The 23,983-nt window shown below is 53.8% G+C and overlaps 2 protein-coding genes across 3 annotated transcripts in view; one reads left to right on the forward strand and one right to left on the reverse strand.

The window, feature by feature from the left end:
* On the forward strand, positions 1–22,278 carry ZNF488 (zinc finger protein 488). 2 transcript variants are annotated; one of them, XM_075934634.2, is made up of 4 exons: positions 1–131; positions 12,519–12,741; positions 14,601–14,829; positions 17,136–22,278. In XM_075934634.2, the coding sequence occupies exons 2-4, from the start codon at positions 12,526–12,528 to the stop codon at positions 18,296–18,298; spliced, it is 1,608 nt and encodes a 535-aa protein (XP_075790749.2). In that variant the 5' UTR covers positions 1–131; positions 12,519–12,525; the 3' UTR covers positions 18,299–22,278. The 2 variants fall into 2 exon arrangements, with proteins under 2 accessions (XP_075790749.2, XP_075790750.2); XM_075934635.2 differs by lacking the exon at positions 1–131 and having other exon boundaries at positions 11,029–12,741.
* Positions 22,269–23,983, reverse strand: part of RBP3 (retinol binding protein 3) — a 14,514-nt gene continuing 12,799 nt past the window's right edge. The window contains exon 4 of the mRNA XM_006118148.5: positions 22,269–23,477. Coding sequence (XP_006118210.3) covers positions 23,149–23,477 — 329 coding nt within the window. The 3' untranslated portion in view covers positions 22,269–23,148. The remainder of the gene's footprint in view (positions 23,478–23,983) is intronic.

Raw genomic sequence — 23,983 nt, forward strand, 5'->3', positions numbered from 1 at the left:
CGCCAGCCCGGCGCAGGGTGAGCGAGGGGCAGACACCGCGGGCTGCAGCTGCCGCCCGGAGCGCACGGCGCTGGTTCTGGCCCCTCGCCCGGCAGCCCCGCCGGGCAGCGCCGCGGAGGCTGCGGAGGCCGGTAAGCGAGCGGCGGGGGCGCTGCGCTGCGGGCTCCCCCCGGCTGGTTGCGCGGGGCAGGGCTCCAGGGGCGGGCGGCGGGTCCCGGGAGCCTGCCCGGGGATGCAGAGCAGCCGGGAGCCGGCCAGGGCGGACTCCCCTGCGCCTGGCGCGCCGGGACCAGGCGGGATGGGAAGGGCTGGGGCCGGGGGGAGAGCCGGGGAACCGACCGGCCGGGGGAGCTCCCATCAGCTCCCCTCTGGCTCCTTTGACTGCCGAACTGGGTGGAAACACGACCCCCTCCCTCCTCTCGCGGGGCAGAAAGACCCCCCCATTGGGAAAGTGACCCCCAAAGGACTCTACTCCCCCCCCCCCCCCCCCGCGAGCCTGTAACCAAACTCTCTTCCTCCTTACCCTCTAACCGGCGGTTTTCTAATCCAGCCGTCTAAGTACCCCCCCCCCCCCCCCAGCTGTTTCTTGTCACCCTTATAACCACACTCGCTCATCAAAACCCACCCCGGCGACAATCGCAACAAAAGGACCCTGGTGTAGACAGTTCCATCTGGGGATGAACTGCCAGTTCATATCGGCGAACTCTCCTAGGCATAGATAGGTCCGCTGCGCTTCCCATTGCCACCGACACGGGACTCGATCCAGTTAGCAACAATCTCCTCTCCAGCTCAATAAGAATCTCTTTCCTCTGTCAATCTGGGGAAAATATGAAACCTGCCAATCTCTCTATGGAAGAATCAATGTACTTGGTAGAACACAGCCTGGAATGGGTGTTTGAAACGTTGGAATCGCCGTCTTTCGTTATCAAACAGGGCTGCCTGACACAGATGTCAAAAAACATTTGATTTAAACCTGTTTCTTCCAGCGTCTTAGTTGTTCAAAAAAGATCGGTTACAACTGCACAGTGAATGCAGTATTTGAATATAAGCTGGCAGGCAGGAGCTACCTTTTATGCTCACTTTTTTTCCCCACAAAAATTGCTAACTATGATGCTTGACAGCTTTTGTTACAATTTAAGAAAGACAAGTGGTACCAGAGCGCTGGTGAAAAGGTTTTCTCTAGGGGCAATGTGAAGACTGAGAATAATACTAAGATTTTTTGACAGTCTTTTGTGTGTGCCACTACATCAAGTAAAAAACTGGATCATTAAGAGACCATCAATTTGATTTTTGCAATGTCCAATAGGTTGCAAATTGGAACCAAAATCGTACAGAAAAAGAGGGGTTTAGCATTATTCCCGTTACATACATGTAAAATCAAAATATACTCTCTTCTGCCAATTGGCTGTAATATATTTGAACAAGAAAATAGGAGAACAAATTTATTTTTTTTTAAATGGGTAGTTACAGTTCTTAGCATAATATATGTAGATATTTGTTATGTTTGAAATCATATATTTGTTAATACAGTTAAGGCTCCATGACACCATGTTATACTGTTTATTTTACAACAAATTATTTAGACTATGGTGAGGGAAAATGCAAATATTGTATTACAAGTGATTTTTGTACAGATCCGTCGCTTGTTGCAAATCAATCGTTTATAGGAAAATAAAAAAATTGCGCATCATAGTAAGCTTAAACACAGTATTTATTATGTTCACCAAATCTTCACAATCTAGAATATACTTCAGGTATCCCTCATCATAATGAGAAAATGAGAATCATATAATATACTAAATCAACTATAATTTTTAAAATACACATGCATGCTAAGGAAGAGCTACATAGCTATGTGTAGACCTTTCAAAAAGGAAAAGAAACACTGCCAACCCAGTATTACTCCCGGTATCTTTGGTAGTCCTTGATTTTTAAAAATATGGTTCAACCACATGCGTGGCTTAAAACTCTTGTAAACGGATGGGATGAAATTCCTTTTTGTGTATAAAATCAGAGAGGATCATGAGCTGGATTATAACTGCATGCTTTGTGAATGTGTTCACCAGTTATACATTTTGGCTGAATCTGCCTTTGTCAGCATCTTTTTGGGTCCTTTTTCTCTGTCCATAGTCATGAAACTGATTTTTGTCTGCACAGATGTTTGGGTGCCTCTAGTTCTTGATAGACTTCAAAGCCAGAAAGGGTTATTGTGGTCGTATCTGACATCCTGTATAAACAACAAGCAGTCCTGTGGCATGTTAGCGACAGATCTGGGTACATCTACACTGCGGAACTATTTTGGGATACTTCCTGAAATAGCTATTCCACATCTTTTGAACAAGCCTGTTATTTTGAAATATAATGGACTTGCTCTTCCGATGTCCTTGTAAACCTCATTCCACGAGGATTAAGGAATGTTTTGGAATAGCGTTTTTTACAAAATTTGGCATTGTGTAGACAGCGTCAAATGACAAAATAAGCTATTTTGAAATTAACTGGAAATAAGCTACTCAATGTGCGTAGCTCAAATTGCATAGCTTGTTTGGAACTAAGGGTGCAGTGTAGATGTAAAAAATATAGAGGAGCATTAGCTTTCATGGCAAAACCCACTTCATCAGATGTGTTGGAGAAGAAATAATAAAAACCAAGATTTATATAACAGCAAAAATAAAAAGGTACCTGTCAATTGTAGGATTAGTGCTAATGAGGTTAATTAAGTGGGCTGGAAGTGTCCCATTCTTAGCTTTTGATGTAAAAATGCAATTGCTAAGAGGGGCCAGAGAAAATCCCCCAAATAATTCCTACCATAGAATAGATCTTTTAGAAAAACACCGAAAATGATCAGGGATGATCCACCACCTTCCCCCTGGTGCAATTATTCTAATGGTTAATTATTTTCACTGTTAAAAATCAGCCTCTTCGTCTCAGTGTGTCTAACGAGGGATCAGCGTGAAAGCCCAGGTCTTGGTACTGGAAGCGCTCGCCTTGGCCGCCCTGTAGAGACGGGTTGTGGGAGCAGGCGAACGAGAAAAGCTGTGATCGTTTTCCCGCAAACAACTGAGCAATCCCCCAGCAGCCGGGAAAGGGGGGAGTGGAGTGGGTAGCGGCTGGATGTGCAAACAGCAGACAGGTCTTTTGCCGGGAGGCACGCTGCACTTGTTCCTGGTACTACCCAGATCTATAGCCAGGCAGACAGAGGGGGATCAGTGTTGGAGGAAAACCAGGCGGTGGACTTGTGCAGATGCTCCGGAGACCGTACAGGCATCTGTCTGATCGCACGCAAACTCCCGAAGAGGATGGCACACGCTAATGAATTCACTCCGTGCAGCTGGCAGGGGTACAAAGTGCCTTGTGTGTCTGGACGTAGCTTGGCAAACCATGCTGGCCAGAGCTCTAAGACGCTCATTAAATGACTCAACTAAGAACTTTCTCTCCCCCTCTTCCCTCCCACTCCTGCAAATATATCAAGGCTATAGAATTCTCCCTCTCAGCTAGAGAACTTTGCAGTCTTGAAAGCTAAGGTCCGTGTATTTGGCCAGATTCTTTCTGCCCAGACAAAAGGGAATAGGAAAGATTTAAAATGTTTCTTATACCTTTGGGTTCCCCTGCTGCTTTGCTCCCTGAGCGATCCAGCACCCCAAAGACGTCGTCAGGCAGTTGTGGTCATCAAGGTCGGGTTATTCCAGCTTAACAGGGGAACCACAAACCAGACCAGGCAACTGAAATGACCTGCCACACAGCTCAAATATTGAATTTCAGATCCTCTGGACCAGTGTTCCCTGTAAGCTGGACACTTGTGTGGCCACGCAGGAGAGATTCAAATGCCACCCAGCTGATGAGCAGAGTGCCCACGGATAAGTTTTTTGTTTCTACTGGTGGTGCACATTCACACATGACACGGTGCACGTAAAATTATTCCACGCATGGATGGAAAAGATCAGAGGGAACATTGCTCTGGGAAGTTTGCAAACACCTGGAGACTCAAATGTGTGCATGAAACCCCCTCATCTGACGCTTAGAAATATCAGAACAATTCATAAAATTCATGATCAGCTACTAGACAATTCCTGGAAGGTGACATGCGGGGCCATGCATAAAGCTAACGTGAAACCCCAGCTAAGCTCTGTTTTGCAGTCTGATGGAAGGTATAGGCTTCAGAATTAAAAGGGGGAAAAGCCAGACAAACCTGTCAAACGTCATATCCCTGCTCCAGACTATGTGGAGGTGAAAGCTTCCCAAAGAAAGTCAAAAGTTTCCAAAAGTTTGTAGCCTGGGCAAAACAATGAATTTTCCCTTAGCTGCATTTTTGGCCGCAGCTGAGCCATTGGAGGTATCCAAAACAATTCAGCCTGGCGTGGAAAACTCCAGCCCAAATAGTTCAAGTTTGGTAAAGTTATAGGCAACTTAAGCTTGCAGAAACAGGAAGCACCGAGCATGTTTAATAGCTGGTGTTCCCAGCCCTGACTGTCATAAACAAGTCAGCGACGGTGCTGTATTTTCAACAGGGCCTCTCTTCTCCTTTTCATGGTGACAAGTCCTGGGAAGGCGGGAGGGAGGGATGTGGCTTCTAGCTTGCTATTTTGTGAAGCCCACCAACAGAATGCTGCAAGCGGAGCCATTTCCAGGCGTGAGTAGCGACCTTTTAAGGTCCAAGTCAGGGATCTAGAGAACGAATTCACCCTTAAGCTCCTCTGCCCCCTTTCTGAAAAGAGAGTTTGCTCTCATCTCTCAGGGTACCGCCTGAAAAATTCCCAAGCCGCCCCAAGATGTTCTCCTAGCAAAGGGGAGCAAACAAAATGCAAGAAGCAGGAAATGCAGATGGTTAAAAGAGCACAAGGGAGAGGAAATAGCTATTCTAGTGCCCTGCCTTGGGAGAGGGCCCGGCCTCTGGATTGGGAGCTACGTGAGGAGAGACGTCAGGAAAACGTGATGGCTTGAAGTGGCACAGCTGTGCGCAAGGCAGCTCCAAGGAGTCACAGGGCCAGAACTGGGTTCTGGGAGCTGTCCGGGCCCACAAGCAACACACAAAGCCACCCGAGGCTGTGAGCGAGCAGCCGTGTGGGTCCTCCGCCATCTAGTGGAGAACTCCCAGGGCTGCCTCCGGGGCGCACTGCACCTGGGGGGACTGCCGATTGGAGGGGTCTCTCAAAGCCGGGGTGCAGAAATGTGCCACTGAGGGCTACCAGGCGGGTGTATCACTTGCTGGGGGGCGAGGAGCCCCTGAAAAGCAGCGAGCCCCTATAGGAAGAGCGCCCAGCCGTGATGGGGTGTGGACCATGCCCACCCTTTGAGAGGCGTCACTGAGACGGTATCACGGTGCATCCTGTCCCACCGGTCCCTGTCGGTCAGGCAGGGGAGTTCAGAACGCCTGTCCCTTTTGGGGGGGCTGGTGTCCTCTGGGAGCAACTTTGTGCTTCCAGGAGTCTCCAGGCCTCCTCTTGGGGGCTGGGTTATAACTCAGGCCAGCGACCGGGCCTTAGCCAACTTCTCCTGCTGCCGGGCCCTTTTCCCTGTTACTTCTCTGGCTCAGAGAACAGGTGTCTTGGTGCTCCAAGACAGGAGGCAACACATATACCTGCTCCCCTTCCTCGCCCTTGATGCCTCCAATTTCTTGGTCTTTGCCTACATTCAAACCTCCCAGAAGACTGGGTGACTGAATCCTACACAGCACTCGAGGGCAGACTACCCCCTCACACGCAGACAGCCTCGCCTAATGGTTAGCATACCCGTTTAGAACTCAGAACACCTGGGTTAGAGTGCTAGGTTTGCCCCTAGCCTGATAGGTAAGGAGGGGGAAGTCACGTCATGTCACCCTCTGTGCCTCAGTTTCCTCATCTGGACAAGGGGATGATGACTCTGACCTTTGTAAAGAGCGCTGAGACCTACCGATGAAGTGGGCAGTGTAGACGGTAGATATGTATTACATTTCACCGCTCAGGGTCATCCAGGTGGCTGCCAGAGCCCGAGAGAATTCTCCTACATTTGTGTGCTTCAAACTTAACCTGCCACCACTTGACTAAACGAGCCACATTGCCCCTTATTCATCCCTCCTCCTGGATGCCTGCCTCATTGAGTGTCTCTTTCCTGAGCTCCTTCCCATTGATCAAAACAGCTGGCAACATGTGTGCATCTTTAGGCACTTCCGTACCAGAGCAACTTCATGGAGGGGTAAGGAAACTGACATGCTCATAGACTCATAGACTTTAAGGTCAGAAGGGACCATTATGATCATCTAGTCTGACCCCCTGCACAGTGCAGGCCACAGAATCTCACCCACCCACTCCTAGAATAATCCTCTCACCTATGTCTCAGATATTGAAGTCCCCAAATGGTTTAAGGACCCCAAGATGCAGAGAATCCTCTAGCATACGGGCCGGAAGCGTTGGCTTTGGAGATATGCAAAGGAGACATGCTTACCTGGGGCAAAAGGCCAACACGGATAAGCATCAGCAAGTGTTTGACAGGCGGACGTGCCAGAAAGAGAGGGAATAGTTCAGTGTATTCGAAGGGAGTGGATCTGGGAATAAACGGTTAGCAGTGGGAGAAAGAAGGGAAGCAGGTTCCAAACCAATTAAATTGTTCGAAACTTGCCAAAGCCCTGGCTGGGAGGATTGAGTTGGGTTGGTCTAGCTTTGAGCAGGGGTCTGGACTCAACTCCCGAGGTCTCTGCCAGCCCTGGGATTCTATGATCCAGCAGCAGGAAATAGCTCCCTCGTTAAGAAGCTGATGGGGGTCCTGTCATTCCAGCCACTTGAGTCTAGATTCCATAAAGCCACGGAGCACAGCGGTTAGGACAAAATTTTCGGTGTCATGCCCCCTTTTTGAGAAACCCTCATGTCGTCCCCCCAAATAGTAGCAAAACTGGTTGAGTGCAAAAAAAAAAAAAAAAGGTTGCCCTTTTAAGATCAGAGCAAGCATTGCCCTTTTAAAGTGGCCATTTTAAAGTCTGACCGGGATGCCTCATACCCCCCCTGGAATTATTTCACGCCCCCCAGTTTGGGAACCTATGGGTTAGGACAGTGGTCCCCAATGTGGTGCCACCGGGGCATTTATGTGCACCTGCCTAGTGACCAGGGCTGGCCTGAGCCATTCTTGCACCCCGGGCGTGCGGCACATGCGCAGCCCCCGCCCCCGGGCGCCCGGCAGCCCCAAAAGGTTGGGGACCACTGGGTTAAGAGATCTCTCTCTCTCTCTCTCTCTGGTACTGTCCGATTTTGCTGTCCAGGAGAAGTTAGGGGTTCACAAACAGCTTCTCCTGCACTGATTAACGGCTCCCTGCAAAGCTACTCATCTCCTGATGTCCCTTTCCTCGAACAGTATCGACTCTCTTGCTGAGGACTCCGGTTTTGGTTTAGGACCCAAACGAGCTCCAGGCCGGGGACCGTTCTGGGATTCAGGCTGAGGTTCACGTTTGAGACTGTTGCGTGCTCAGGGGCGGTTCTAAGACATTTCTGCTCTTTTGATCCTGCACCATTTCCAACATCCAAGGGTCTCTTTTGGCTTTGGATCCACACTCAAACCCAACCCCCAGAGGCCGGCTCCCATCCAGGAGTGTGAATTTTGGTGGAAGGTCAGATTTAAAGACATTTATATTTTGGTCCATCACGAGCAACAAACTTGGTTCTCCTCCCTCATGGTTAGTCTCCTTCCTTTCTGGGGTGAATGCTAAGTAAGGTGAGGGGCGTAGTTGCCATGTTAAGCTGTCTAGTTGCATTGCAGCTCTTAGGGCACATCTGCTCTGCGGAGCTATTTCGGGATACTTCTGGTCTCCTGAAATTGCGATTCTGTGTCTTGACCGTGCGCCGGTTATTTCAAAATATCTTTCGAAATAACGGGCATGCTATTCCGACGTCCCTGTAAACCTTGTTCCACGGGGATTAAGGGACATTTCGGAATAGCGGTATAATTCAAAATTTGGCACTGTGTAGCCAACGCCAAGTGATGAAATAACCTATTTTGAAATTAACTCAACAAATTGCGTAGCTTATTTGGAGCTAAGGGTGCAGTGTAGACACTCCCTTAGACTGCAGCTTTTTTGTGTTACATACCTGCTGAAAACCCCTCCGGAGAATTTAGCAGATCCCCATGTGACAAGTCAATACCGACCTTGCATACGTCCGCTCCGTAGTTGATTGTAGTTTTTGGACTTGCGAGGAGTGGTGGGAGAACAGCAGAAGCGTTGCGTTGACCAGGCCCTGAGAAGTTTCAGGTTCGTACCCCAAGAACAGTTATTCTGTCTTACCCCGGATTTGAGTGCTTCGACTCCATTGGGGTTGCTCTGTCTTAGCTGAAACAGAAATTGACTCCCCAGGTTTCGTAAGTTTCTTTCCTCCAGGATGGAGGTTTTCTTACTTCCGCATCTCCTACCCTCACCTTTCTCCTTCCCTCCCCCAGGGGGGTGTTTCTCCAATAAATGGAAACAAACGGTCATGAAATATTTGGAAGTTGTTTTTGTTCCGTAGGGTTTGAAATGCCCCCAATGTGGGGACTGCATTAATTTATCGTATATTCAAAAAACAAACAAACAAAAAACAAACAGCCTCCCCAAAAAACCCAGAGCTAAAACAACCCCCCCAACACAGAAATGTTGATTGGAAGGGTTCTCCGAATGCAAAGCGTGGCAAATGGCACTAACTGTTTCAGATTTTTTTGCATTTATGAAAAATGCCACCAAAAGCATTTCAATAATGGCCACAAAAGAGGTTTCGGAAAAAAATCCCGTTTTCAATTCTAGAGTAATTGGCCCCTTTTCACTGCTGTTCTCCTGGGAGATAAACCCAGCCCCGGTTCCTGTCCTCCTTGCCTGATAAGTGTCCCAAGAGGTCTGGTGTCTCTCCATCTCTCCGCACTCTGCCTCTAGCCCTCTTTTCTCTCCCCCACTCCACTGCCGAGGCCTCTTTGCCTTTACCCTCCAGGGGAGGTGGGTCAAAGGGTCAAGCAGGAAACTCTTTCAACATGGAGTTCAAGGTCTCAGTCTTTATCTTCAAGGCACAGCAGGTCTCTGAACGAGCCGACCGCCCCTGGATAGGCTCATGGGCCATAATGCTGCTCTGCAAGCCCAGAGGAACTTTCTATCCCAAGGAGAAAGCTGGTCTGGGCAGGAGACAGAGTCTTCTCCGGAGACGAAGGACCACACCAGACCTCCCCACCTTCTGCAACGTGTCAAGTGCACATCTTCCACCCCGCTTCGCTAACAGCGCCCCCTTCTCCCTCCGACTGCTACCCCCATAAGCCATGCCACGGCACCCACTCTTCTCCCTCTGGGGCAAGGGCAGGAGAGGACAAGCCACACAAGGCAGGGGGAAGGAGGTCCAGCCCAGATCCACAAAGGCGAGCCCCTAATCCCCCATGTAGACATCCGTGCAATGCAGAAACCTCTCGCCTCCTCACTCCGTGCCTGTGTTTTTGGGAGCCGTCTCCTCCGTGGCTGCCCACGGCTGGCTCCCTGGAGGCCTGTCTCTGAACTAAGCCGCAGCGCGATCCAGGGGAGGAGGAACACCTGTCCTCTCTGGAGGTCGGATCCAGCGGGGATGCTTAGAGGCCGCCCACGGGATCGCGCCCTACCGAGGAGTTTGGTGGAGAGACACTGCCTTCTCCACGCTTCGTGGGCCCACCTGCTCTTCTGGAGGCGGGCCCCAGAGACGGCAGTGACCAGGGCAGGATACACACCAGCCCATGGCACAAAGGCGAAGGCTGCCTGGCAGCATTATGCCAAGGCCAACCACTAGATGGTGCATTCAATCAAGTATTCAGCCTCCAAAGCCGGGTGTCCAACCCGTTCTGAGGCAGAAGCTACTCTAGTGGCTCCCGCTGTAGCGAACTAGCCCCCCTCCTCAGGCCATGTAGCCACAGGGGGCTAGTGGCTCGCATGCTGGATGCCGCGGCTCCACTGGTCTGTCCCCACCTGCCGGAGGCTTCCAGGCCTGCCCCGACAAGCCGCTTTGCCATGGACAGACCCCCTGTTCCACGTCCCCAGCGTTGCTGCGGGGCACGAACGCCGCCTGTACCGGCTTCGGCATCCACTGCTGCCGGACTGGGGGGCTTGGTCCGCTATGGATCTTTGCCCATCGCCGGCACTGAGCAAGAGGCAAACAAAAGGGGGGGGGGCGTCTTGCATCGGAGAGATGCTGGGCTGGGAGGGGGTGAAAATGGCTGATTGGATACTAGCTGAGATTCCCAATCCATCTCCAGCAGCTACAGGGAGTGTGTGTGTGTGTGTGTGTGCGTGAACTGTGTGTGTGTGTGTGTGTGTGTGCATGCACCCCTGTGTGTGTGTGTTTGTGTGTTTGTGTGTGCGTGAACTGTGTGTGCATGCACCCGTGTGTGTGTGTGTTTGTGTGTGCGTGGACTGTGTGTGCACGCGCGTGTGTGCGCGTGCGCGTGTGTGTGTTTGTGTGTGCGTGAACTGTGTGTGTGTGTGTGTGCGTGCATGCACCCGTGTGTGTTTGTGTGGGCGTGAACTGTTTGTGTGTGCACGCGCGCGTGTGTGTGTGTGTGTGTGTTTGTGCATGCACTCGTGTGTGTGTTTGTGTGGGCGTGAACTGTGTGTGTGTGTGCACGCGTGTGTGTGCGTGCGCGCGCATGTGTGTGTTTGTGCATGCACTCGTGTGTGTGTTTGTGTGCACACTGTGCGTGTGAGTTTGTGCATGCACTCTGTGTGTGTTTGTGTGCTCTCTGTGTGTGTTTGTGTGTGCATGTACTTTGTGGGGGGGTGTGTGCACTCTGTGTGTGTTTGTACTGTGTGTGTGTGTGCGCTCTGTGTGTGTGTGTTTGTGGGTGAGCTGTGTGTCTGTATGTGTTTGTGCATGCACTCATGTGTGTGTGTGTTTGTGCATGTGCTCTGTCTGTGTGTTTATGCATCACTCTGTGTGTGTGTTTGTGCATGCATACACTCGTGTGTGTGTTTGTGCATGCGTGTGCTCTGTGGCATAGTGCTCTGTGGCATAGTCCTCTCTGGGTTCCCAGAACCTCTGGAAACCCTCTGGGGTTGGGATCAGTTGGAGGGGCGGGGTAGGTGGGGCCTGGCGCAGAAGCTGCTGTATGGACCGGTCCGGCCTCCCTGGAGGTAGCATGGGTCTTTGCGCTGCTGTCAGTGGCAGCATGATGGAGCTGCGTCTCCGCGAACAGCCCCCTGAACCCTGCAGTGACCCAGGGCCCCGTCCTGCAACCTAACCATGTGCGGCTTCCCCAGGCCCTGGCTCGTTGCCCACTAGTCTCTGATAAATACCGCCCGGGCCATATTGTTCAACGCCTGAGTCACCATGTCGGGGCGAGAGTCGTCACACTCTGTCCCGGCCTTCAGAACTGTCCCAAACGGATCCTACGAGCCCTTTTCCCCACCCCCTGGATCCTGGGCAATGTTCCATCCAGTAGTTTGCATCCGCATGTGGAATAAATTTTGTTACGTGCACTGAGGCATGCACAGATGTGCACCACCAGTAGAAACACATGTTGCTGGCTCTGGGCAGCTGTGGACACTCTGCCAATCAGCTGGGCAGGACCTGAACCTCTCCTGGGCGGCCGCCCAAGCGCTCAACTCCCAGGGAACCTGGTCCTTGGTGTTCAAATGGAAGGCGATCTGGATCCAACTCATCCCTCGTGTGTGCCTGCAAAACCCAAAGCTGGACCGAGGAGGTTCTGCCCAGCCAACACCCGCTGCTGCTTCTCTGGCACTAATTTACCCTGGGCCTGTCCCCCTCACCGAGAAGGCTCTCAAATCACTTTCTTTCCTAGCTGATATAACGTCAATTGAAATGCAGCCACCTCGGGGGTGCAGCGGGGCAGGCAGATAACGGCACACAGTATTAAGGCTCCACCAAGCTATCCAGGAAACAAAGAGAACTCTGTGCCCAATTGTAACCGCCTTAAGGAGCGGACTGTAACTTCCCCGGCTGGAATTTGGCCAGGACACTGGGGCTCATCCCCCTACAAAGTACAAACAGGACATAAAAGGCAGGACGCCCAGTGGGGGAAAAGCTTCAGTTGATGAAGAAAAGCCGGAATCGTTTGGAACAATCCCAGCGTTTCCAGTCTGGGGGCGCGCAGCGGACAATAGCCGTGTCTTGAGAAAGTCCTGCGGCCTGTGATCCTGTAACAGCACTGCGATTAGACGGGACTAGCTTGACTTTCTTTTCATCAACTGGAGCTTTTCCCTACTGTGCCCACAGCGTCACGGTCCTGGGTAGACACAGCCAGCAGCAGGAGAGCTGCCGGTCCCCGGGAACAGCTGGCTAAACACCCTGGAATAGACGGACTGATTTATTCACAAGATTCAGAGGGACGTGTTAGTGCAGGATCGCTTGTCAATAAAGCCACCAGCTCCAATGTGCCAGGCAAACTCCGCCCATGCCCATCCGCCGGTGCCTACTAGCTCTGCCTAGCGAGCGCTAACGATCCCATCTCGTTAGAAGTCAATTCCAGCTCCCTCCGGCCTTCGAAGTATAAATCACAAAGGGGTTCATCCCTCCTCCCTCTCCCATTTCCTAGCCCCCGGGAAGTGACGCCTTGCTTTGTTGCAGGTCGGGGATGGAACTGCCGGCTTTGCCTAAACTCCTCTGGACAGGTGACAACAAGCTCTTGCATCAGCACTTCCCGGAAGTGTTTGCCACGGTCCAGACCACCCAAGACATCCCCGAGCAGGCCAGCTTCGGGCCGTGCATGCTGCAGAACACCTTGCTGGACACGCTTGCTTTTATCGCCCTGAAATGCTCCGAGAGAAGAACAATCCATTATGTATTTAAGGTAGGGGAGCCTGGTGTTTACTATTGGGCTAGAAGATTTACCCGGCCTTGCGCGGGTCCTTAACTCAATTCCGTTTTGTTTTTCTTCATTTGAATCATTGCTCTGGGGCAGGGCTGGGGAGGACAGGGCCAGGGGGCAGGCTGCCCCAGGAAGGGAGGACAACCCCAGCCCTCTCTCACCGCAGCAGCCTGGGGCCAGGTGAGAAGCGCCTCTCCAGGGCCGCTGCATCTCCCCTGGCTGAGGAACACACAGACAGACAGATAGCTGTCCTTTTCTCCACTCTGCCCCTTGCTATTGCATTGGGTTATAGCTATCCCAGACTCTCCCTCTGTCCCTTGCTGCCACCTTGTGGTCATTATACAATATAACTGTCCCTGCTCACAGACCCCTCCCTTTCTGATTTATGAGAACCAGTCCCATTCCAGGCACATCTCATTGTCCTGGAACAACCAAACCGGGACCTTGATTTAAGTGACGATAAGAGGAAGTTGCCTACCAAATGTGGTGGTCCCAGGAGTTCTTAAACAAGCAGACACATAGACAGATGGAAGGACAGACAGACAGAAGATCTCAAATATGTAGTAGTAGATAGATAGATATCCACGAAGGAGAGCCGAGCAGTTTCAGGGCGGTGGTTGCAGGCAAGCGAGCCAGCCAGCTGCAAATCAGTCGGGCCTACTAAACTCCCCCTGACCCTTGCCCAGCTACGCACAGTGTCCTGTGTCACCTGCCTTCCCCTGAAAGGTCCTGTCTTTTCCCTCCCAGTGGGACTGCAGCTGAGGACACAAGGGAGGAACGCACTGTCCGAGGGACCCATAAGCTGAGGAGTTGGGCTTTGGGCCCAGAAGTACATCCGCAGAGCAACCCCCCCGCCCCCCGCACTTGTCTAGACCTCCTTTGATGCTCCGTGGCTTCAGTCTCTCTTGCCCTTCTCATGTCTTCCTTGCCCCTTTCCACACCTTCAGCCCTGGTTCCTGGGGGCTGCTCTCCAGAGCTCCCACCTGTCTCTTGGCCATGCTCGGAGGCACGAATCGGTGCTCAGCCCTTCTGAAAGCCAGGCCCTAATTAGTGGCAGCAATTAATTACAGCCACTGGGAGTGTGGGACTTCCACACGTGTCAATCATGATTAAGTACCAGATAGTGTAAAGGGAACCAGTTGCAGGGCATGTTAATTCACCCCCTCCTGTACGCTAATGAGCTCTTCCACTAATTGACTCTTAGCAGGGCTTTCATCTGGCCGAGCGGCTAATGCCATCAACCTTTTGCTTGTGTTCTGAGGGGTGAAAACAGCAGCCATGCCCCAATTGCTGTTTCTCCTACAAACCCCCCTGGCTCAGCAGCCGGGCGCTTCTTGGAGCCACAAAGGGAGAGAAATCATGTAGCGGTGACATTTAAAATCTTTCTTCTCGCCCAATACGTTGTATCTCCACATCTCTCTTTCAAAACAGCCCCCCTCAAATTAGCACTTTGGGCCATGGTGGGGGCGGGGAGCAGCAGGGCAGCGAGAGAAGGGGGCATCTGGAAATGCTGGGCACATTCCCCCTTGGGCAGGATGCACAGGGTTATTGGGAGGGTGCGGCCGGCCGTGTCCCGGTGTCTGTCCTGGTGTGCACGGTTCCATCCTCTCACCAGCCTTTCCCCGGCTGCGGGTTCTGTGCTCCCCGGGCATGGGGTGTATTCAGGAAGGCTGCAGACCCAGCGACTTTTGGGGGTGGCAGACAGAATCCTCCCCCCCATGTAAATGCTGGCTGCGTCGGTCCCGCGGCCCGTACGGAAGGGATCCCGCGCAAGCCAGGCTAGGACCGGCTTTGTGTATCCAGAGTCTCTACTGCCCTTCTCTTTGCCTTGTGCCTGCCAGGTAGACGTCACCGCCACGCCCAGCCCCGCCGTACTGCCCTGGATGCGGCTTGTCCAACCGGCGGCCGGCGGCAAGGAACAGAACTTGGAGGCCTACTTGAAACACAGCCAGCTGTACTATCGACCGACGAGGAAGATCGGCAAGACCGAGGAGCTCCTGGTTTGGTACGACGAGGAGCTTTCCAGCCTCCTGGGTTTCAGTGCACTCAAGGCCAGGACGCTCCCAGCCGGTGAGTCCTGGAGGGAAACCAGCCAGACGCGGCAGTGGCAGGGGCATGGCGGAGGGCGAAAGCTCCATTACAGGCGATGCCGGGCAAGAGAAGAGTCCAGCTCTGATTCTCCGGGCTCTTGGGAACACAGTAGTCTGGGGGAGATTCTCTTACCCTCCGGGCATTGCTTTGCAAATCGCCCTCGTTAAAAGCCGCGCCGCGGATTGGCTTCCCAGCCTAGCCACACACACAGCAGTAGCGTGACTCCTGGGGTGATTTTGTAAGCGGATTGTTTTCGAATCGGTGAGACACCCAGCGAGGAGGCTGTCAAACCGGCTTCAGTCTGGCTCGCAGCAGGATTGCGCTGGTATATTTGCTGTCTGCTAGAATCCCTGTTAAAGGGCTAGAAGGGCGTCCACACAGGAGTCGACACAGGAAACCTTCACCATTCGTGGTGGATGCATTCCTGGCACCATCGCGAATGATGAAATTCGCGAATACTGGCGCCACGGCTCCTGGCCCCCGTGGCGAGCTCCCCATGGCTCCTACGCTCACCCCTGCGAATATGTGGAGCTGTGAATAGCGATTCCGCCAATCACGAGGGTCTTCTGCACTCAGTCAGCTGCCAAACTGATTTCAGTGAAACCAGTGCAGAGTGTGTGTGTGGACACATTGGATCAGTTTCAGATTGGTGACAGTGGCCTGGAAATTTACCAGCTCAGAGTGGGACGGTTTCCTTGACCTAAGTAACCTAAGATGTGAATCGAAATCTGTAGCGTTACGCTGGTATGACCCTGCCCCTGCACGGACATCCGGTATTGGGCAGCTGCTGGATCGTGTGGCTTGGGAGGGGCTGTGAGGGAAACACCCCGGGTGCCTCTCGTCCCAGCACGGGGGTGTTCTAAGAGCCCTGCCGTAATTCCACCAGTGGGGCTGGCCCCAACTCAGTCTCCAGCGGGTCCTGCGGCGGAGGGGGGCGCAGGCCGTACGTGGATCCTGCTTTCGGATGCGCGGGGGAGCTGGGCGCTGGGTTTCGCCTTGAGACGCCTGCAAATGTGATATGCCTTTTGGCAGGATCCGGCCCCGGCCTGGGTTTTGGGCGGGCAGGGCGGATCCAGCCAGTCTCGGCTGAGAGCGCCTGACTTAGCCGCACAAAGGGCAGCGCTGGGGTCCCCCTGTCCCGTCAGCTTCCCTCAGGGACCCAGCAACGGAGCCGCTCCTGCTTTGGCCCAGTGTCAGTCAGAGCGGCCAGGCCTCGACTACGCAGAACGCAACGGCACGGCAGGCACGGCAGACACACGAACTCTCCATCCGTCCCTGCCCCCTTCAGCCTGAGCCCACCCCTGCCTCTCCCCTCTCCCCTCCCCTCGCCAGAGGAGCCGCAAGCCTCCTACTGCATCCGGAGGAACCCTGCCCCGGCTGCCCCGAGCCCCGGCCAGCCTGCCCCGGCTGCCCCGAGCCCCGTCCGGCCTGCCCCGGCTGCCCCGAGCCCCGTCCGGCCTGCCCCGGCTGCCCCAAACTCCAGCCAGCCTGCCCCGGCTGCCCCGAGCCCCCGCCGGCCTGCCCCGGCTGCCTCGAGACTTGGCCGGCCTGCCCTGGCTGCCCCGAGCCCCGGCCAGCCTTCCCCAGCTGCCTCGAGCCCCGGCCAGTCTGCCCCAGCTGCCCCAAACTCCAGCCAGCCTGCCCCGGCTTCCCCGAGCCCCGGCCGGCCTTCCCCAGCTGCCCCGAACTCCAGCCAGCCTTCCCCGGCTGCCCCGAGCCCCGGCCGGCCTGCCCCGGCTGCCCCAAGCCCCAGCCAGCCTTCCCCAGCTGCCCCGAGCCCCGGCCGGCCTGCCCCGGCTGCCCCAAGCCCCAGCCAGCCTTCCCCAGCTGCCCCGAGCCCCGGCCGGCCTGCCCCGGCTGCCCCAAGCCCCAGCCAGCCTTCCCCAGCTGCCCTGAGCCCTGGCCAGCCTGCCCTAGCTTCTTTGAGCTCTGTCCGGCCTGCCCTGGCATTCTTAGCTCTGGTCACCCTGTCCCGGCTGCCTCGAGGCCCGTCTGGCCTGCCCCGGCTTCCCCGAGCCCTGGGTAGCTGGCTGCCCCAGGCCATGCTCCAGCCCAAGCCTCAGCCTGCTGGTCACCCAGCTGAGCCCTTTCCAGCTTCGGGGGAGCAGCAGAGGGCGGGCGGGAAGAGGAACAGCTGGGTTGGGCCACGGGGGCAGAGCAGAAGGCAGGTCTGGGGCCTCCGGGCCCAGCGTGGGCAGGGCCGTGGCCTGGCTGTCCGGGGAGGCTGAGCCGCCTCCGGCCTGTTACACCCTCAGCGGCTCAGTGGCTATTTTCTGTTCCCGCAGATCTCCGGTGCCCGGCCTGCGGGCAGGTCTTTAAAGGGCAGCACTGCTATCTGGCCCACGTCCGTTTCCTCTGCGCCCTGGAGAAACACGCCCCGCCGGGGAGCAATCTCCCAGAGCAGAAGGCCAGGAAGGACCACTCGGCTGCGCAGGCCACCAACTTCCACAGCCTGGCCAGGGATCTGGAGGGGAAGCCAGCCCTGCGGCGAGACGAGCCCCACGGGCTGGTGGGGGAGAGGAGAGCGAAATCGGACGAGGCGGAGAGCCCCAGGAGCCGGAAAACGGTGCTGCTGGAGAAGACGAATAACCTGGGGGAAGCACCCAGCCACGGGGGCAAGGAGGAGGCGGCGGGGGAGCTCGCCGCGGCGGGCTCCGTCTGGAAGCTCAGTTCGGGGAAGCTGGCGGCGAAGAAGGAGGCTGGGGAGCACAAGCCGAGCGCTTTCACCGAGGTCAGGAGGCTGAAGGACCGGCTGAGGGGCGAGAGAGCGAAGGAGTTGGAGCCAGGGGGAGACCTGGGCTTGTGGGGCAAAGAACAGATGCCCAAGGGAATGGGGCTGATTTCCTCGGGTAGTGCCTTCTCCTTCGTGTGGCCCGCCCGAGCCCGGGGGGAGCAGAAAAGCGCGTTCAGCAAGCCCACGAAGTGTCTGGCAGGCCGGGCTCTCGGGACTTCCTCTCATCCCACGACCGAGTCGCCGAAGAGCCCCCTGGGGGAGCTGTCTGGTTTCATCACCACGGCGGCCATCACGTGCTACGGCAGCCTGGTGGATTCCAAGTTCTTGGTCAGGGGGTTGTGTAATTCTCAGGCCCTGCAGGCGAGCCTCAGCCGGGGCGACGCCGTCCCGTGTCCCTCAGACCCCTGGCCGAAACAACCCGGGGGACAGTTGCAAACCCCCGCCCCTTCCTCCTCCTCCTCCTCGCTGCCACTGCTGCCACCCACCTTCACCTCGTTCGGCGTGGCCGCCCAGAACTGGTGCGCCAAATGCAACCTCTCCTTCCGCATGACGTCCGACCTGGTCTTCCACATGCGGTCCCACCACAAGAAGGACTACGCCTCCCCGGAGTCGCAGTGCAAGCGGAGACGGGAGGAGAAGCTGACCTGTCCCATCTGCCACGAGTACTTTCGGGAACGGCACCATTTATCCCGACACATGACCTCTCATAATTAGAGCCGGGGACACGGATCTGACGGCGGGACCAACTGGCAGGAGGAGTGGGGGAGGGGAAACGTTAGTTTATATCATTATTTTCTGTGTTTAAATTGATTTCTTATAGGAAACAGCAGTTTACAATAATTTATAACTGACACTTCACGGAAAATATATGTTTACATGAGACCAAGCGGACAGTCAGTTTTGCAAATGCAGACAAGCCCTTGTTGGTATATTTTTGAGGAAATAAAATGGGGACATGAATTGAAATGTTTTATTTCAGTTTGGGATCAAAGCCAACAGTCTGTTGTAGCCGCATGCAAGAGGTGCTGTTATTTGCATATGTCGCAATCAGAGCTGAGCAAATCATTGATTTTTTTTTTTATAATCAATTCGTTTTGCACCAAAACTTTGTTGTTGTTGTTTTTCTCTCCAGAACAAGATAATGAAAATGCTATCGTTGGGTGGAACAAAATGCTCTAACATTGATTTGAAATGATGTTTTGACTTTGTTGGGAAAAGAAATTGTATTCGGCGGAAACTATGTATTCAATTCAACCCAAATTCGCCAAGCGTTTGGATTGTGTTGGAACTCCATTTTGGGGTGAATTTAGTATTTAACAAAAAACTTTCACCCAGTTCTAGGAGCAGGGACTGTTTGGGTGCCAGCAGGTTTGAACTGGGTTTTTCAGTGTTAAACAGCTTCAAACTTTAATGCTTCAACTTAAGGAATTAGCTCCACTTGCTGGCAGATGTTGTAGACTCTTATCCTCTTATGTGGACCAGATTCTAAAGTGTGCCTTTCTAGCTTGTGCATACGCTAAAGAGAAGAGACATACGTGAAATGAAACCTCGCTGCTCCATGCCTGTGGGGCGGGGTTGTGAGCCAAACTCTGATCTGAGTTGTGTAAACAACCCTCTTGTGTAAGGAACCAAACCACACTCGCACGAGGGTGTGACTGAACGTGAGCAGATCTGGGTTCTGTTCCTACTCTGAAATGTCTTTCTTTAATCCAAGATCCAGATCTCTATGTTGTAGTCTGGGCTCCCTGTTACCGAACAGACCCAGGCCCAAATTCTGCCATCGGTGATACCCATGAAATCCCAGTAACGTTACTGGGTTTGTAGAGATGCAGTGGAGGCAGAATTCGGACCGTTGCTCACTCCTGGCCAGGGAGTGTGTGTCACGAATGCTGTCTGCTAGATGGAATCAGAGCTGCTCCGTCTGCTAGTGTCTCTTTGACCACGCCAGAAGGAAATAGAGAAATTGTCCTACAGGATCAGATGGCCGGGTTAAACTCCCAGGAACGGACAGTTGTGGAAAAACCTGCTGCGGGGGAAGTTTATTCCAGCCCCTGTCCGTTAGTGTTTGAGGAGCATCCAGTCTGCAGCTCTTTCATGTGCTCCCCTTGCTTCTCGGCAGCTCGAGCAAATAGGGAGCAAGTTCTCAGTCGCTGAGGGCGCAACTGACGACGTCGGTCTGTGCCCACCAGGCTGGAGCATGTGACACTCGGTGGACCCGATTGGATTGTCAGCCAGACCAGTGTGTTCCCCTCAGGCTGGCGTGAAGGAGGAAAGGAGCAGGAGGAGAAAGGCTGGGAGTGAAGGCCTGCAGATCTGAGTTCTCCTGCTGGGTCTGCAGCTCCCTCCCCATGTGGCTCTGGGCCCTTTAAATCTCCTCCGGAGCACTGCTCCGCATGGCTTTGAGGGCTGGGGGGGCGGTGCTCTGACCCAGGTGGCACTGAGGATTGACTGCCCCGTCTCCCCCCCCCTTTCCACCAGAGGCCCCGCCCTTTCTGAGGGCATGGAGAAGGAATCGGTCCCCCCACACCGTCACTATCCAGAGACTGAGACTGTCTTCACCTGTGGCAGCAAAGAACTATTAACTCATGTGGCAGCTGTGCCTTGGTGGAAAACAGGATCCTAGCAGGGTGGTGAGCTGCTGACCGGTATTCCCAGCAAACTGAGTGTTTGGGTGGCCGTGCAGGAGAGATTCCAGTGCCGCCCAGCTGATTAGCAGAGTGCCCCCTGCTGGATTTTTTTGTTTCTCTTGGTGGTGCACATTCACACACGCCTTGGTGCATGTAACAACATTTATTCTGCACACAACTGGAAAAATCCACCCATGGATGGAAAAGATTAGAGGGAACACTGGTGCTGATCCAGCATCATGCCAGAGCTCTGAGCCTCTTTGGCAGTGGGTAGCACAGGGGAGCCCAGAGAGGGGGGTAGGAGACTCAGACAGAGCTCTCTGAACCTGTGCTGATGGGCGGGGTGGTGGGAAGGTGGTGGGAGATCTCTGCTGTCTCCATGGACCTGGGGGACGCCTCCGAGTCCTCACTGTCAGCTCCCAGCCCAAGTACAGAGCTGGCACATGGCTGCGGGGTGAGAAACTGAGGCAAATCAGAGGCTGCTCTGGCAAACGTATCTGCAAGTATCTTGCTCAGGAACCTCTAGCCAGCCAATGGCAGAGATGGGGTGGAGCCTGCATCGTCTTCCTCCAGCCCAGCGTCCTGTCGACTACTCTAGGTCACCCAGCCATGTAAAGTCCCTCTCTCCAGCCAGGGCCCATAACGCAGCTCCTGTTGTATGCTCAGAGGGAATCCAGGGCCAGCATCCCCAAGCAGCGAGTCCAATGCACCTGAGAAAAGGGAAACCAACAGGTAGGAATTTCACTGTGTTAGAACACAGCCTCAGGGCACGGTGTTAACAATGACAATGACTTGGTTGGCAGAGGCAAGTCATGTTGAACACCCCATCAGCTGGTGCCTCTTAAGCCCAAGAGCTCCTGCAGCGTTTGACTAGCTGCCATGGTGTTAAACACAATGGTACCTGTGTCCATGAGTGTTAAATCCCGGCTCACATTGTGTAACGTAACACAACTCTTCAAGGTCATGTTCTAACACAACTTGACTTTCTAGCAAAGGCAAATCCAGTGGGATTCAGCAGAGCTGGGGAAGTTCTCCAACTAGATTCGCTTAGAAAACACAGCTTTTGTGTTTCTTTTCCCTGGCTGATCCCGATTTCTGTCACGTGCCTGTCAGTTGTAACATTTTCACTTTATTTGGTATTCCGGCTGTCACGTAAGTCACATGGTAGAGTTTCTGGCCCCTGGCTGAATGACTGATTTTTTTTTTTTTTAAACAGGAAAATAATAAATAGTCTGTAACAGCAAATACTCCCATTCACATTTGAGGACTTTTGTTCACATGCAAATACAGACTTGTGTTTAGGAAAACAAAAGAAGCCAAGTTAGGTCATTTAGACTGTAAAGGGGCTTTGACAAAACCTAGTATGGATACAAATATTTTCATGATGTTTTAAAATTACAGGTTGGACCTCTCTAATCCGGCACTCTCTTGTCTGGCAACATCCGTGGTCCGGCATGATTTTAGTTAGCCGGATGTCTACTTATCATGGGTGTGGCCAAGTTTCCCCTGGTCCCATAAAGTTTTTTACAGCCCCCAGGCCTGGCTCTCAGTCTGTTTTGCTGTGATTTAGCTTGAATTTACCCCTCCGTGTTTTCTCAGAGCCCAGTAAGCAGTGGAAAGGCTGCTAGATCATATTGACCTCCCATGGTTTGGAAAATTCTCTGGTTCAGCACCAGTCAGCTCCCAAGGGTGCCGGGCTAGAGAGTTTCAAACGGTAATTCATTGGTACCTCTGGGCTTTGTCTGTAGTGTTCTTAATACTTGTTCTGTGCAAACTTTCATCCGCTTAAACAGCCCCTGCAGGGTTGAGAAACCCAGGCATGAAAATGAAAAGAAAGTGGAGTCTGAACAAATCGAGTGACTCTGAAAAGGTGAACGCTCTTCCCAGGTGAATCGCGGAAGATATTCTTTGTGATCCGGTGTCGAAAACCCAGGATTGTGTTTTGGATTGAAAGCTGCACAGCGACTCCCACCCTACCCAACGTGAAACCGCGAGATGCGGCAGAAAGGCAACATTCCGCTCAACTTTTGCTGACCAGTTGCCAAACCTGGGGGCTGACGCTAGCTCATCAGCTTCGTTCTGAGCTTTCCCACGGGTCTATAGTGGAGCTAGGGCACACCCAGGTGGCAGGGAAAGGAGTGTATTTATAAAGCCTCATGCAGGCAGACACACAGCTAGACCAGAAGGTTCCTGAAGGTCAGAGATATCGTGAGTGGATCGGGGCCCACGTCAATTACCATATGTGAGTGTTCTGGGCTCGCTTGTCCCTTAGGTAACTCTGTGCCAAGAGACGCATGGAGCTTTGCCTCCTCAGCATGAGCCTGGCAAGAGATTTGAGCTTCAACAAGGTAGGTTCTTTGCCCCTTTCCCCTGGTCTAGGCGGGGCCCAGTCTGCTCGTGGCCTTGACTAAAAACAAGTTACTTTCCTCCTACTGCCGGGGCGGGGTGGCGGGGGGGGGGGGAAGAGGGGGAGGAAGCAAAATCACACCACTGCCTTTTCCTCCCCCACTTCCCACCCACGTGCCTGGCGGCTGGGGGAGCGAGTAGTAGGAGTGTAATTCCAGAAATACAGGGAGGCCAGGCCGGGCTGGCGGAGAAGGGCCCTTGTGAGTGAGAAGAGAGGCGGGGGATGGACTCAGCTGGTAGTTGGGCCCTCACGTCTATTTCTCACTCCTGTCCAGGACACTGGAGGGGAACATTCATGTTATTTCCCAAAGCAACTGAGATGCATTTTCCATCCTCGCCCTGCTCACGCAAACACTCCAGAGCAGGTGCATCTCTCTCTCTCTCTCTCTCTCTCTCACACACACACCCCCGTCAAGCCCTGGCTGCGATTTTCAAAGGGGCACCCGGGAGTTAGAGGATCAACAGGATCGGGGCACTTCGCCCCCCTCAGCACCTTTGACAATCGCTGCCCATCCCGCTAAGCCAGCCGGTCTATCTGGAGCCGTGCAAGTGCGCGCTGAGCATTTCCTTCGCTTTGACGAGAGCCACTTCGGCTGGCACCTCCAAGAGCGGCACCACCCCCACGCCCTCCCAGGAGGGGCGGTCAGCAGAGCTGACCGATCGGGAGGTAGGGAGGGTGACGTAGAGGCTGGTGCCGTCCACACGATAGGTCTGAGGGGGGTGGCACCCGCCGCCGGTCACTTCTCCAATGACGAAAGCTCTGCCCAGCCTCTTCATGATATACACAAACTCCTCGGCCGCCCCGGCAGTCACAGCACTGGTGAGGATGACGAGACCCTTCTGGGAGCCGTACCGTTCACCTGCGAGAGGAAAGAGCAAGGATCCTCTTTCAGAGAAGAACTGGCACAATGCACTGCGGCGACTGGAGGGTTAACCCTCTCCAGCCCCGTCGGGTACTAAAGATTTTTGAAGTGCTCTCTTACTCCCCCCCACCTGCTTCAACTTGCTTTTTGCCCTTAGATGACACCTGGGAAGCCGGCCGGTCAGTTTCACTTGTGTTACTGAGTCAGTTTCCCTGTCTGGCTCTCCGGCAGTAACGCGCTTCAGTCGCAAACAGGGCACGGGCCTTGTTTCACACTCCCAGCGCTTTCCAAGGAATTCGAACACAATTCCAAGCGACAAGACTTTTCTATTGAACAGAGGTTGGGCCAAACTCTTTTCTAGCCCATCTCTAGCTGGGATCCCAACTCACCTGGTTGGATCCCTTGTGTAACCGTGAGGGAGCAGCAGTTTTTCTCCCGGTGTCAGATTGTGAAACTAGCTCAGCGCACGGGGTGCCGGCTGGGGGCTAAGTGTTTGAAAATCT

Source organism: Pelodiscus sinensis, chromosome 8 (genome assembly GCF_052426305.1).
Source record: "Pelodiscus sinensis isolate ZL-2025 chromosome 8, ASM5242630v1, whole genome shotgun sequence".
Classification (NCBI taxonomy): Eukaryota; Metazoa; Chordata; order Testudines; family Trionychidae; genus Pelodiscus; species Pelodiscus sinensis.

Bases quoted from the DNA above. Each gene is read 5' to 3' on its own strand.
- ZNF488 (XM_075934634.2), top strand. From the start codon at position 12,526: ATGGAACTGCCGGCTTTGCCTAAACTCCTCTGGACAGGTGACAACAAG. The intron at 12,742-14,600 runs GTAGGGGAGCCT...TGTGCCTGCCAG, and splicing joins CAATCCATTATGTATTTAAG to GTAGACGTCACCGCCACGCC. The intron at 14,830-17,135 runs GTGAGTCCTGGA...CTGTTCCCGCAG, and splicing joins GGCCAGGACGCTCCCAGCCG to ATCTCCGGTGCCCGGCCTGC.